This window comes from Aspergillus novofumigatus, assembly GCF_002847465.1.
Source record: "Aspergillus novofumigatus IBT 16806 chromosome Unknown P174scaffold_10, whole genome shotgun sequence".
Lineage (NCBI taxonomy): Eukaryota > Fungi > Ascomycota > Eurotiomycetes > Eurotiales > Aspergillaceae > Aspergillus > Aspergillus novofumigatus.
The window spans coordinates 894,534-907,974 of NW_020194283.1; the positions used below are offsets into that span (position 1 = coordinate 894,534).

The window sequence follows — 13,441 nt, forward strand, 5'->3', positions numbered from 1 at the left end:
CAATGCGCATGAGTTGTGCAGCCAGCTGGTGTCATCCTGTCTGGAACTAAGCTCCGCAAGGAAAGTCTTCACGATTATCGGATGACCGGCCTCTACTGCAATCTCTAGCCCTTGGACTGTAGGAGCTATACCCCACTGGAGGAGTCGATGGACAAGACCTTCGTCGCCTCGCTTACAGGCTGCATGCAAAGCGCCCCTAGTCTTCTGCTCAAGTGCACCCGACATTACATGTGGGTCGTCTCTTGATAGCTGAATGATCTCCTCAAGCTCCTTCAGTAGAAATGACATGATCTCCGCATGCCGTCTGTCAGCTGCCTCTTCGAGAGGTATGTTTGATACAAGGTCGAAATCGGGCATTGTCGTTTTCACATATCTCATCAGCATATCCAGTGCTTCCAGACTTCCGCTTCTCGCAGCAGATTGTAAAGCCTGTGTCACATATTCTGTCCCTGGCTGTGTTTTACATTTGCTCGTGTAATGGAGAAGCTGCTCAAGGATTATCAGTCTATTGTGGACCGAAGCGACAGGCAACGACGGCCAAAGCACAGCATTGTGGCAAAGAAGAAGACTGGTAATATTTTGATGGCCATTCGCCGTGGCCAGCTGCAGTGACCTTTGCAGCTCGTGGTCCTGGACCTCCGAGCGGTCTTTCTCGCCGAGAATCTTCTCTACGACACTTGTTAATCCCAGCTCGGAAGCGATCTCGAGTTGGGTGGGAGCGGGCTGGCTAATCGCCCTCTTGCGGAAAAGCTGATACCACTTGTCACGCAGGCTGGGTGATGAGAGAAATGAGTGGATGCGATGGTCAAGCGACGCTTTCTTCTCAGAGACCAGGTCTCGCTGAAGAACCTGATCAGCTAGAAGGGAATGCTCCGGCCAGTAGTTGGCAGCATAGGCAAGGAATGCATTACCCTTTGTGTCCAGCATCGAATCGCTCAAACTAGGAAGTACAAGCGAGAGATATTCCAGACAGAGCTGTGCCAGGTTACTGTGATCAAGAAGGGCAAATCCATCCTTTTCAAATGACAACAAAGCGTCGCGCGCCGTTTCATGGATCAGCAGCACCACGTGGCCCTCTCTTCGCAAGAACAGCCCTAAATGGCGGCTTAAAACCTCCCACATCCCCACTGGGATGTGCCTTTCCACCTCCGCCATTGAAGAACACGATGCAGTGTGACTGATTGCAACCGCCACCGAGAGCTCTGGTACCGTGAGAGGGCAACATGCGCTTAGGATCCAGGATAAAGCCTGGGAGCACCAGCGGCTGATTTCGAAGCCACCATCTATAACAGAAGTGATGCAGTTGCGGTAGATTTGTTCCCGATCTGGGGAAAGCTGATCCAGGATTTGTTCAATTGCGGCTGGTGTAGGGATGACTGTCACACGGGATACTTGCTTCAAGTAAATGTAAGCAGTAAGATAGTCCCCCTGCACTGTTGGAGGTGCTTTAGGATTTTGTCTTGTATGGAAGGATCCCCAAGCCATGGCTGCACCGAAAGCAGCTCGTGTATTATAGTTGCGATGCCACTATCCCAATCACAGTCGGAAAGTACATCAATAACCACAGTATCCGGGGGTAGTTCGGTCAAATCGGCCTGTCTGCTCGTAGTAATGATACTCAGCTGGACGGCGGATGCCGACTGGAGGAATCGCAATAGCGGCCGCAATGGCAGCAACCAGTCAGAGATATCAGCAATATACAAACTTAGCCTACCCAGCCACCTAGCCTGGCATAGAAAGCGCAAAATGATCCACAGTGATCCTTCCGTCCACTTCTGGGCATCAGTGAAGGTGTCCAGGTAAGCGTCCAAGCGAGTGAAGAGGAATGGTCTCTGCCAAAGCACTTGGCAGATAAAGCTTTTCAAAACGTCTAGCTGTAGGCCGTTCAGTGTATTGAAGTCCTCTTTGACAAGTAACACTGTTGTTGTCTGTGGGCTCTTGTTCCGAGTAATAGCCAAGTGACGTAGCAAGGTCTTCTTTCCGCATCCTGCAGGGCCGATGAGCTGGATAAACAGAGATATACGGTCAAGCCGAGTATGATTCAAATGCCCGTGCATCGTAAACTCTTTATTCTCCCAGTGGCCATAGTCTCCCAACCGGCGCCAGGACCAGGAGAGATCAGTGAGGCAGGAGAAGTAATCCCGTACTGGAAACTTGAGTTCTATGCCAACGGGTCAGGGACTGGATGTAATGGGAAATGAAGGGGCAAACATTCGAACTTCCTCACCAGGCTGGGTCATATGAGGCGCAGCCAAGATTTGGCGCAAACGCTCGAGATCCTCGATTCTCTCACTGATAGCTGAGGCTGTCAGTGGCCCCGTCATTACGATGGCCGTTTCCAGCCAGTAGTCCAATATGCGACAATCAAAGTTGCCGACCTAACCAAAGCTTTCTGTCAGTACTTCATCCAAACAAGCGAGTGGAGGGGAGAACAAACCACGAGGCTGGAGCTGGGAGCTAGGATATTGACAATACGATACTTCTTTGCTGTGCAAAGAAATGATGCACAGGTTGACTCTACTTGGCTCACAAACTTGTTTTGCAACGGTTGTGAGTCCGAGTCAAGCACAACTTCTAGGGCAGCTTGCCATGTTGACCCATTACCAATACGGTGAGGAGTCTCAATGAATATCTAAAACGAAGAAGTGTTAGACACTGCGGCCAAGGGAGAGCTTATGACGGAGGACGAACCAAATCTGACACCAAGAATGCCAAATCTTGATATTTCTCATCGGTGCTGGCGAGGTTCATTGCCTGCTTAAGTATAAAGCCTGTGACACCTTGGGTAACAAGGGCGATGCTGTTCCATTCATTCTAGAAAGCACATAACTGTATAAGAAGACGCCATCAATGGGAGCTCTTAGTGCTCACCCACCTCTCTGTTGACAAAAGTATAATTATCATAAAGATAGTCTAGCAGGCCGACAGCAGCATCTTCAATTTCTGTTACCGAGAGTGCTGGTGCTACGAAGCTTAAGACCTGAGCATCTGGAATCAAATCAACAAGTAGTGTTTCAAAGTCTTTATCCAGCCCAACAAAGCAAACTCTGTGTTGTAATACGTTAGTCTCCGTGACTCACTCTGCTTGGTAAAAAACTACTGACATATAAGGCTTTCTCTCTGCACTGATGCCAGAGTGCTGGGCGTTATCATCAACTGACATCCTTGCATCCAGTTTGATGAGATGAACGATTTTGCATTGGTAGAATTCTCTCCCAACAGGACAAATAGCTAAGCCCTGGTTCTTTTTTCAATACGGGCCGTGGAAGTCACCGAGAATATGTTGGCCTAAATCTTCGTATATGAGTCCGAGGTTCCGCCGCAAACAGTTGGCGAGGCTTTTATGAAATACTACAGAGCGTACAAGGCATACCCCTCACTCCGACACAGTAACCAAAGAGAAAAGCAAAAATAACAAGTCTGCTGCGCATGGACTATCATTAGATAATTATACAGTGACGCGGCTGAGGCCTTAGCGTGCATGATTAGTGCTTAGTGAGAGAGATAGCCCCTTTTACTAGACCCCAGCCACATTCTTGATGGTTGGAAGCACAGTGGTGGAGGTAGCTGTCACAAATGATTCCAGCTTTTCACCTTCCAAGTGTGATGCATCCTTGACAGCCATGGTCGGCTGACAATTGGGGTCGAAGACCACGGGATCATTAACAGGGCTGTTTCCGGAAAGATCCCTGATCCTCATGGCTGTAGCATATCTGATATCTGCCTGTGCCTGAACTTCTACCTGAGCAGTAAAGCAAGCGTCTGCAGCCTTGCGCTTTAGTAAGATGGCGGTCGATATGCTGGGGATAATCCCCTCTTTTTGATCGCCATTCTCTTCCAATGTGATACGCACGACGTTCTGCTTCCCCAGTCACGCCCTTCAATGCGGCGAGCGCCCTTCAGAGACGCTCGATAGTTGCCCTTTCTGTCCGTGTTACGTGTCCAGCTTCCACTGAGTCCCAGCTGAACGCCAGGGGGGCCCCGGTTATTGTCGCCGATCCACCTTTGCTGTCGTTCATGTCCACCTCAGATGGGTTGAAGCTGAAGTCGCCCTGTGGCCAAAGGCCCATGACCTCTGGATCCGCGTAAAGGGGGCTTTCCTGATCGGCAAATCTAATCTTGATCTCGGCCGTCCGAAAGCGTCTCTTCGCCGTATGCCCCTGGAAGTAGAATTGCATGACAAGCAGAGTGGCTGGGTCACCTCCTGGCGTGAGCGTGCCATGAACAGCACCCTGTAGGGTAGCCTGGAGTAAGAAGCCTGAGCAAAGATCATCGATGATATTCTGGCGTTGCCGCTCCCCAGGCTCGTTTCTTGTGTGATAGCCAGCCGAGTCCTGAACAACATCTAACGGAATGGTAAACAGCGGAATCTGCTCGGCAGCCATCTTCTGAGGGAAAAGGGCCTAATAATCGCTGCTTTCTGGTGGTGGTTAATCGCACCATAAGTGTTCCCGGATGGAAGTTGTAGGCTGCGACAAGACTATGTATACCAACCGGAAGTAAAAATGTGGAGTTGAGGCAATGGGACGAATTGGGCAAACTGTCAAACACATCTGACTAACACCTTTATCTCTCTGATTATTTACCCCATCTGGTATTTTTGCTTCTTCTGCTGGCAGGTTGCATGTATGGCTGCCCGATAATTGGTGGGTGTCTCGCGCAACCCGCATGGAAGGGATTACTTGCATCACCCAGTGTGTGACATGGCGGCTTAGCTTGCAGTAGTGTGTTTGCTAGGTAGTATTTTCATGGGTCGAATCTCGATGCCTATTATAATTATTACCAGACGGCACGCCGTAGGTGAGCCAAGTGAGGACGTGCGACAAGCCAACAACAACAACAACATTAGAGAAGGAGAAATTAAGCCGACTTATCCTAGTCCCATACTTATCACAGCGCATCACAGGTCGACGCCATTACGACAGCAAACAGACGAAATACTGTGTTACGCCCAATGTCACTCCAGGGACTACAGCGAAGCTACACCTTCGAAGAAAAAGGCCATGGCAACACCCCGAACACGGGTAGCGATGTCCGGAGTACAAGATTACCAGCGCATCAAAAGCCCTCGAGCAAGAGCGAATTCTCCAACCATCATGGCCATGAACCTTCACGTTTCAAGAGAATTGAGGATATCTTCGAGAAGGAAGACCAAGAGACAGGGAAGGGAGAAGATGTGAGCGATGGACACAAGGAACTCTTCCGTCGCTTCGACAATGATCCCGAGGCCATGGCAAGCCCTTACGCCCATCTTGAGCGGGACAACTCAGTGTTGAAGCGCGACGACAAGGAGCAGATGACATTTCTCCACGAAATAGCACGGATGAATTCTCGTGGGATGAAACAGAGTTGGGCAAAAGGAATCTATAAGATTATACCATGGGTGGTGACTCACGAACCGAGCCTTCTGGACCTGGTGGAGGAGTCATGTGCCCTGGAGTATGCGTCGAAAAAGTGCGTTCAAGTCGCATACTGCTTGTTGAATCTGCTTCTAGACCGGCAAACGGAAGAGATGCTGCGGCAGGAGTGCAACGGAGCTGCTTGCCGTGTCGATCCAAGCCATCCATTGATTGCCTTTGTGAAGGAGACGACCACCGGGGGGAGCAGCTCTGACTGTCCTCATAAGCTCAAGGAGAGAATCCTCAGGTACAATGATGTGCTGACTGACAAACTGCAAAAGGCAGCGCAGAATTCCGATAGTATCAAGCCTTGTATTCACCGCATAATCGAGAGCTATTGCGCAAATCCTGATCGCAATGCGGCGGAGCAGCTTGTTCGGTTGAGCGGCCCAGAAATCATTTCATTCCCAGTTGGAAACAAGCGCCAACTGCTCCTCCATTTAGCAGTCAGCAAGTTCGATAAGCCGAAGGAACAGGATCGGGAGGCTCTTGAAGATTTCAAATATATCATCAGAACAATTGTCGATGCCTGTCCAGAAGCATTGTATGGTAAGGATCGTAATGAACGGACGGCCTACCAAGTGCTACTTCAATATTCCGAGGACCCAAAGACATCCACCGATCGTGTAAGTGCGGAGCTCCGACAGGCTCTGACAGTGTCCCTGAAAGAAGCCTGTATTGGTGATACTTTCTCGCATAACATGAAAGTCCAATTTCTCTATCCTCCAGGATTAAACGGCCTTGGTATAACCCCATTCTTGTTAACGTATCTCCAACCTAACCTCTATGCCTGCCAGAACGTAAGATTAACCTCGATCTTGGGCTGCAGCGGCCCATTGGAAAGAACTACGTGAATGCCATTACGGAGGAAAGGTTCGACTCATTTCGTTTTGAAAGCTGCCTTAGCTACGTCTCCTTGCCTCCACGCAAACACCAAGTACCGGGTGGAGGGGCCCGAGCCGAGCCTGACATCCTCGATACCTACCAGCCGATCTTCAATTTTCTCAAGAGGCAGGGAGTCAAAAAGATCTTCAGACTCACTGTAAATGATCTTGTCGGCCCACCTCATAGTGATAAATCCATCGTGGAGTTAACCAGAAAGTATGACATCCAGTACTGGGATTGGAGAAAGCTCGATATCAGCAGCAACACGATCCTGGAAGCGTCACCGGATGTGAGGACTGTTGTTATGCATTCGAGCGGTAACTTTTCGACCCTCCAAGGGTGGGCTTGTAAGCATGGTCTTGCCAAGCTGCAGAAGGTTGATCAATTCGTATTTACTCGAGCGGTTGAGTTGTTCTAACTGGTCATTGCATAGCTCGAGCAAGTCCATGTTGTTATCCACAAGGTTGGTTTGCAGTTGCCAGTCATCAAACTAGGACGCTGAAGACTTGATCAGGGCCCCGAGGATGATGCCTCGCTGCAGAAATACCAAGTCCTCTTCCAGGAACGGTTACAGAGACGATTTGACAAGGATTCCAGGAGAGTGAAGGTAGACGTTGTGCTAGAGGATGCAATATCTATCAATGCAGACGACCCTCGGGATCTCGGCCTGGAAGAGCTAGCTGGTCGGGCAAAGAAAAAGTGAGTTCCAACCTGCTTGTAGTTCTATCTATACATCATTGACACAACTATTCCGGTTAGCCACGCTTGGCTCAATCATATGGACAAATTCACCGAGGCAATGCGCAACTACGAATATGAGGGCCAAAACCCGATCGTCAAAGTGGCTCTCATTGACGATGGGATCGATCCAGAGAAGACCAGGTTCCGAGTCCAGGAGGGCAGGACGTTTGACGAGAATGGCGACACGGGTCTTGATAATTATTATGTTGATCCCGGTCATCATGGTACAATCATGGGACGCCTCATCAGCAAAATGTGCCCCGAGGTCCATCTATATGTAGCACGATTGAAGAAAGGGCCAGGGTCCGAGATCTCAGCCGTGGCGGCGAAGGAGGTAAGTAATCTTCATCAGAGTAAATTTGATCATGCTAGTTCCTAACCTGGTTACAGGCAGTTTATTGGGCGTTGGAAAAGAACGTTGACATAATCTCCATGAGTTGGACTATCCCAGCAAAGAGTTCTAATCCTCAGGACACAGACCGTTTCCAAGAGGCGATAGAGGAAGCTGTCAGGCGGAAGAAACTCCTCTTCTGCGCCTTACGCGAGAGCGAGGAAGCCTTGATTGCACAAGGCTTCTACCCTGTTGGTCTTGAACAAGTGTTCAGGATCGGCTCCGCCACTAGGACCGGCAATCTAGTCAAAACTCATTCGGGGACGAGAAGTCTGTCCAATTTATCCTGCCTGGACTAGAGGTGCTTTTAGACCAGGAGGAGGAGATTCGTTCCCTGAATGGGAGTTCTGTTGCAACGGCCCTTGCCGCGGGGCTTGCAGCCCTAATTCTGTTCTGTGCCGACCTCGTTGACCTGGATACTGCCAGCCAGGGCCAGAATCATGTCTCGGAACGTGGGCAGACTTTACGAAATATTGCCAAGATGAAAAAAGTATACGAAACAATGAGCCGAGAAAGCAACCAAGGGAAGTTCCCTGAGGTGCAGAAATACTTCAAAATAGCCGGCAGGGACCCCACCATTGAAGATATCAAGACCTTGATCAATTCTTTAATGTCAGGAGTAAGTGAACCATTTCCCTGTTGTGATAAGTAGCACTAACCCATAGCAGTTCTCTTGATAACACTATGCCCTAGACAACCGTCAGGAAAGAAGAGGACAGACAATTGAACTTGGAAACTTAATTCAACCACTTCTTGTAGATGAATGACCAGATCTGACTCTTAAGCTTAAGAAATCTTAATATCAAGCATCACATCCATTTCCGCAACATAGTATCTATTTTTTGCCCCAAATGTCCTTCCAAGATCCTCCTATGTCCTTGGGAGCCATGCAAACCTGCGTTTTCTCCACTGCTTTTAGAAGTCATCTAGACTCTGCCTATGCCTCTACTAACTATATAAATAAGATTATAAAGATATAGGTTTAATCATCATAGACATTGCATTCCCTGATAGAATACGTAAGACACATGACCAGGGCATTATTCTGTTCATCCTGACCCTCAAGGCTGTTTCTAGACATATATCTCTCGCACTAGCTTAATAAGTACTGGTCTAGTTAAAACAAATATGAAGAAAGTAGAAAGAAAAAGGCTATTAGGAAAGCTACCTTTATTAATATAAAGGTCTAAGATATGGTTAGTTATTTTTAAGGAGGCATCTTCAGGCTAGTAAGCTAGAATAATAACAAGACAGAATTCACCTAAAGAGGAAGCGATGATCTATTTGGGCGCGAAACTGGCTGTCCTGGTTGGAGAATCCATAGATCATGAAACACCAGCCGCCGTGCTAGAAAGCATTAGTCTAACCAGAGTATGATGTGTTGCGACCCCACATTTTAGATGGCTGCCTCCCATTTGCTACGTAGATTCAAGACACTCATGGCCGGCAAGGCGCTTTGTTGTGGCTGAGCTGCAGCCTTGTCCGGCACTGGGTAGTATTATATGCCCCCAATCCTATCGCCTTGATTTCATTCTTTCTCATTAAGCAGCTTCCTTCAGTGCAACTCAAGTCACCTTCTGCTTGACTGGGGCTCAGGTAATGAGATTTTATTTTTTGAGCAATCTAGGCAGTCAACGCCAAATCTTCGCAATATACCAGACAATCTCAGCAGGCGAGCCCAAATCGTCCCAACGAATACCTCACGTCTAGTCTACGCCCTTAAACCTGTCGCATAATGCTCAAAAGAGGGTATGAGCCTGGGGAACATCTAGGGGTTGCTTCCAGCGGTCTGAAGAGACTAAGAATACATCATGACCATGCTCCAAACTCAGGGGACAGCACCACTGGGAAAGCTTTGAGCAATGATGATTATATTGTAGGCTGGATATGCGCCGTAACTACAGAGTATGTTGCTGCACAAGCTTTCCTCGATGAGGAACACGGCCGACCAAAGTATGTCTGCGTCAATGACAACAACGATTATACGTTAGGTAAGATTGGGGAACACAATGTTGTCATTGCGATCCTTCCTGGGTATGGCATAGCCCCTGCTGCATGCGTCGCAAGAGACATGCTGCACAGCTTTCCCAACATTAGGATTTGTCTGATGGTTGGCATTGGAGGTGGCGCACCAAGTTCAAGGCACGATATTCGTCTCGGCGATATTGTCGTCAGCACTCCGAATGAAGGGACGGGAGGCGTATTTCAGTACGACTTTGGCAAGACGATACAAGACCAGAGCTTCCAACACACTGGCTTCCTGAACCAGCCACCGATATTCCTGCAGACAGCAGTGAACGGGCTGAAGGCCCAGTATATGAGTGAAGGCCACCAACTTAATGAAGCAATCAACAACTTTCTCGAGAAGAAGCCCAGACTCCAGCCAATCTATAAGCGGCCAGATTCGGTTACCGACAGACTTTATGAGAGCCACGTTGTTCACCCTCTACAATACCAAGGAAGCTGTGCGGTAGTCTGTGGCAATGATCCGACAAAATTGATAAAACGAAGGGAGCGAGGTGAACATGAAGACAACCCAGCAATCCACTATGGCACAATTGCTTCAGCAAGCCAGTTAATGAATGATGCGTTTATTCGAGATAAACTCGCAGCAGAAAAGGGTGTTCTCTGCTTCGAAATGGAAGCAGCAGGGCTGATGAACCACTTTCCTTGCCTGATTATCCGCGGAATATGCGACTACTCAGACTCGCATAAGAACGATGACTGGCAAGGCTATGCAGCAATGGCGGCAGCTGCATATACAAAAGATCTTCTTTCTCGAATCCCTCCGAATACGGCCGAGAGACAGAAGAGGATAGCCGAACATCTCTCCGGCGGTAAGTTTCTTCTCGAGCCGGAAGTTTTTGGCATGGGTGGGTAACCAGCTTCTGTGATAGATCTAGTCACGACTGCTAGCGAAATGGCCGGCTCGCAAAAGAATAAAGAATGGCAGGAAAATGCATGCGACTGCTCAGATCCTCACAAGAGCAAGGAATGGCAGAGGTATGCTGCAGCAATCGCGGCCGCATATGCGAAGCTACCCGTGGCCGAAGCAAATGCAAAAGTTACATGCATACCCAATTCTCGTAAGTTAGCTTAATGCGAATCCCAGTTAATAATGGTATCAAGCATCGAATTGCGGCCCACTCCATCAATGAGTTCGCTGACACGCATTCTGATATAGCGAACAGAGAAAGCCGCGACGCATTTAAGATCGAACGGGGGAACTTTGACGTGGAATTGGTTCCCTTCTTTACGGAACGGTCTTTAGAAATCCACCAGATACGGCAGCTTTTCCAGCCGAGTCGTTCAAGGACTACCGTGGTTTTGCATGGTTTAGGTGGCATCGGCAAGACACAGATCGCTCTGAAATATGCCAACGACTACAAAGATGAATACTCTGCCATTTTTTGGGTTAATCACCGAAGTACAGACACTGTGAAGCAGAGTCTATTCGCAGCCGCAGAGCGAGTCCATCGAAAATACCCCTCCTGGGCGGACTTGAAAGAGGCTTTAGAATCCAATGATATCAACAAGGCATGCTTGACCGTCATTGACTGGCTGAGTCAGGATCAAAATAATCAATGGCTCGTCATTTGCGATGGCTATGATCAGTGTCAGATGGACGACTCCAAGCAGGAGAATTGGGATCTTCACAGAATGCTCCGAGCTCACCATGGCCACGTACTCATCACATCCAGATGGCGACAATCGGACCTATGGCACCATGTCCAGATAGAAAAATTTACGGACTTGAGCCATGGAGTAGACTTACTGCTCAAGCGTTCCGACCGGCCATCCTTACGTAACGGTGAGTGAGTCTTCTCCACTCGCATTGAACTGTGACATTAATGTGGCTTTAGATCCAGATATACAAAGACTGGCAGAAACATTAGATGGACTGCCACTCGCTTTAGTGGCAGCGGGTGCCTACCTAGGCATTTCCCTATTCAGCTGTTCAAAATATCTACGTGTGTACAATGAATCATGGCTGCGGCTGCTTAAGGAAACACCAACATCCGACGCGTATGACCGAACTCTCTATTCCACTTGGAACCTGACCTGGGAGCGTATTTGTACAGTCAACGAGCTTGCTGCAAATCTCTTGCGTTTCTGTGCCTATTTTGACAATAAATGTCTCTGGTTTGAGCTGTTCCAGATGGGTAATGAACTCGACAAGCCTCCATGGCTTCAAAGTCTTACAAAAGATGAATTTGACTTTGACGTCGCTGTGCGAATTCTCCGTGAGCATGCGCTTGTCGAGGAGCAGGCAGGCGTGAGACATGGCGAGAGTGGTTCAATCAGGTTCGGTATACACAACTGCGTGCATTCTTGGACAATACATGTCCTCAATGAAAAGTGGGACTACGACATGTCTTCGGTAGCTTTGGGCTGTATTGCCAGCAAAATACCGCAAAGAAGCACTCCTTCGTTCTGGCACATATCGCAGAGGTTACTAGCTCATGCGAACCGCATTGTTGATCTTTTCTCTCAGAAGCGGCTCATTCGGGACTATACGGAAGCCCAGGTGGAGCAGATGCGGGATGTCATAGAAGCCCAGGTGGAGCAAATACAGGATGTTATTTATTTCTTCCTTGAGCGAGACAGACCAGGAACTGTCGAGAAGGTGTGCATAAGCCTCCATGAACAGGTCGACAAAATGTTTGGCTACTACCACCCAGCTACATTTACTCTCAAGTGGCTCATGATCAGCATTTTCACCAGCCTGAGAAATTATGACGAGGCAGAAACCTTGTGCAATCGTACCCTGAGCCGGTTCAACGACGACTCTGATGTCAATGAAGCTGAAGGATGTGCGAAACGATCGTTCACTCTTCTACTGGCACGGATCTGTATGCTCAGGGGACAGATGGGAAAGGGCGAGGAACTCTTATTAGGACCCTCATCATCTTCTCAAGGCGCGGGAATATCGGGTCTCCTATTCGAGAAAAATTTGATCTCTCGATTATGGACACAATATCTCGCGCAGGACATATCAAGAGATATGCAAACATGGATGGAGAACCACCTACTCAAGGAAGAAACAGGCAAGGCGGGAAGTTGCCAACAATCATTCAACCACCTTTGTACTCAGATTTACCTGTGCCTTTCCCGGAATGAAAATGAAAACGCCAAGGCTCTGCTCGTCGAAGCACGGGAGATGTTTGATGATGAGAACACGGCAGATTATGCCAAGGCTTCCATGTTCTCCGACCTTGCTGCTCTTTATATCAGACTGGATGAGTACGGGGACTTGAAGAGCCTCTGCGACGACGCGACGACTGGAGACTGGGAGTCGTTGTGGCAGAGTGATGTTCGATTCTCTTTTAATGTCGTCCTCATGAGGTGCTATGTCCACTTGAATCGCGGCGAACTCGACGAAACTGTGGATCTATGCCAGCGTGCATTGAATAAGCTGCATGACTCTCGAGTGCTAGGTTCAGCACCTAAGCGAAGCGTGCTGATTGTGTTGGCATCAGTGTACATGCAGCAGGGCATGCTTTTAGAAGCTGAGAAACAGTTGGCTGCGGCTATTCAAGGAACACGAGAATCCAAGCAGCAGTGTACGTCAGCCAGCTACGAACATGTGTTGGCCTTAATGAGTGTTTTGGCAGAGTGCTATAAGCACAGAGGCGAGCAAGATAGTGTTCAAAGGTGTCTGAAGTTGGTAGGAAAATGCCAACGTGAGCTGCTAAAGGCGAGGCAAGGCGGACTGAATGTATAAAACAGCCAAAAGTGAAATTTTACAAGCATTACCTCCCACCATACCATATATATGCAGAAGCAGCATCACCTTAATAGTTAGGTCACTTGTTATGTTGCAAAGCAAAGCAGCATGCTATGCTATTATACCTATAAAGAGATGATCACAGGTGAATAGAGCGTCTCTAAAGTGGTCAAATAGCTCAAGGTAAGGAGAGATCCTCAGGTGAGGACATCTTCACCCTGAGCATAAGTCCTTAATGCACATTGCTAGGGGTTTAGTGACATTGCACACTGGCTAACTAAACAATGACTGATAACA

General features: G+C 48.4%; 5 protein-coding genes across 5 annotated transcripts; 3 read left to right on the forward strand and 2 right to left on the reverse strand.

The window, feature by feature from the left end:
• Positions 1-1,311: 1,311 nt before the first annotated feature.
• On the reverse strand, positions 1,312-3,376 carry P174DRAFT_59108 (uncharacterized protein). The gene is made up of 6 exons (XM_024832395.1): positions 3,105-3,376; positions 2,876-3,047; positions 2,692-2,814; positions 2,438-2,632; positions 2,228-2,378; positions 1,312-2,161 (listed from the first exon to the last, which is right to left on the reverse strand). The coding sequence occupies exons 1-6, from the start codon at positions 3,161-3,163 to the stop codon at positions 1,398-1,400; spliced, it is 1,464 nt and encodes a 487-aa protein (XP_024678070.1). The 5' UTR covers positions 3,164-3,376; the 3' UTR covers positions 1,312-1,397.
• Positions 3,377-3,469: 93 nt separating this feature from the next.
• On the reverse strand, positions 3,470-4,416 carry P174DRAFT_507741 (uncharacterized protein). Its single transcript, XM_024831401.1, has 2 exons — positions 3,939-4,416; positions 3,470-3,859 (listed from the first exon to the last, which is right to left on the reverse strand). Exons 1-2 carry the CDS (start codon positions 4,383-4,385, stop codon positions 3,518-3,520), a joined length of 789 nt encoding a protein of 262 aa, XP_024678071.1. The 5' UTR covers positions 4,386-4,416; the 3' UTR covers positions 3,470-3,517.
• A 538-nt stretch (positions 4,417-4,954) lies between these two features.
• On the forward strand, positions 4,955-8,157 carry P174DRAFT_507742 (uncharacterized protein; the record flags this gene model as incomplete). The annotated part of the gene is made up of 8 exons (XM_024831402.1): positions 4,955-6,199; positions 6,229-6,660; positions 6,718-6,747; positions 6,799-6,983; positions 7,044-7,359; positions 7,416-7,686; positions 7,728-8,035; positions 8,110-8,157. 8 exons carry the CDS (start codon positions 4,955-4,957, stop codon positions 8,155-8,157), a joined length of 2,835 nt encoding a protein of 944 aa, XP_024678072.1.
• An 807-nt stretch (positions 8,158-8,964) lies between these two features.
• P174DRAFT_59162 (purine and uridine phosphorylase) lies at positions 8,965-11,405 on the forward strand. The gene is made up of 3 exons (XM_024832396.1): positions 8,965-10,253; positions 10,314-10,502; positions 10,601-11,405. The coding sequence occupies exons 1-3, from the start codon at positions 9,152-9,154 to the stop codon at positions 11,233-11,235; spliced, it is 1,926 nt and encodes a 641-aa protein (XP_024678073.1). The 5' UTR covers positions 8,965-9,151; the 3' UTR covers positions 11,236-11,405.
• Positions 11,406-11,953: 548 nt separating this feature from the next.
• P174DRAFT_378878 (uncharacterized protein) lies at positions 11,954-13,141 on the forward strand (the record flags this gene model as incomplete). Its single annotated transcript, XM_024822871.1, has 1 exon — positions 11,954-13,141. One exon carries the CDS (start codon positions 11,954-11,956, stop codon positions 13,139-13,141), a length of 1,188 nt encoding a protein of 395 aa, XP_024678074.1.
• Between the last annotated feature and the right edge of the window lie 300 nt (positions 13,142-13,441).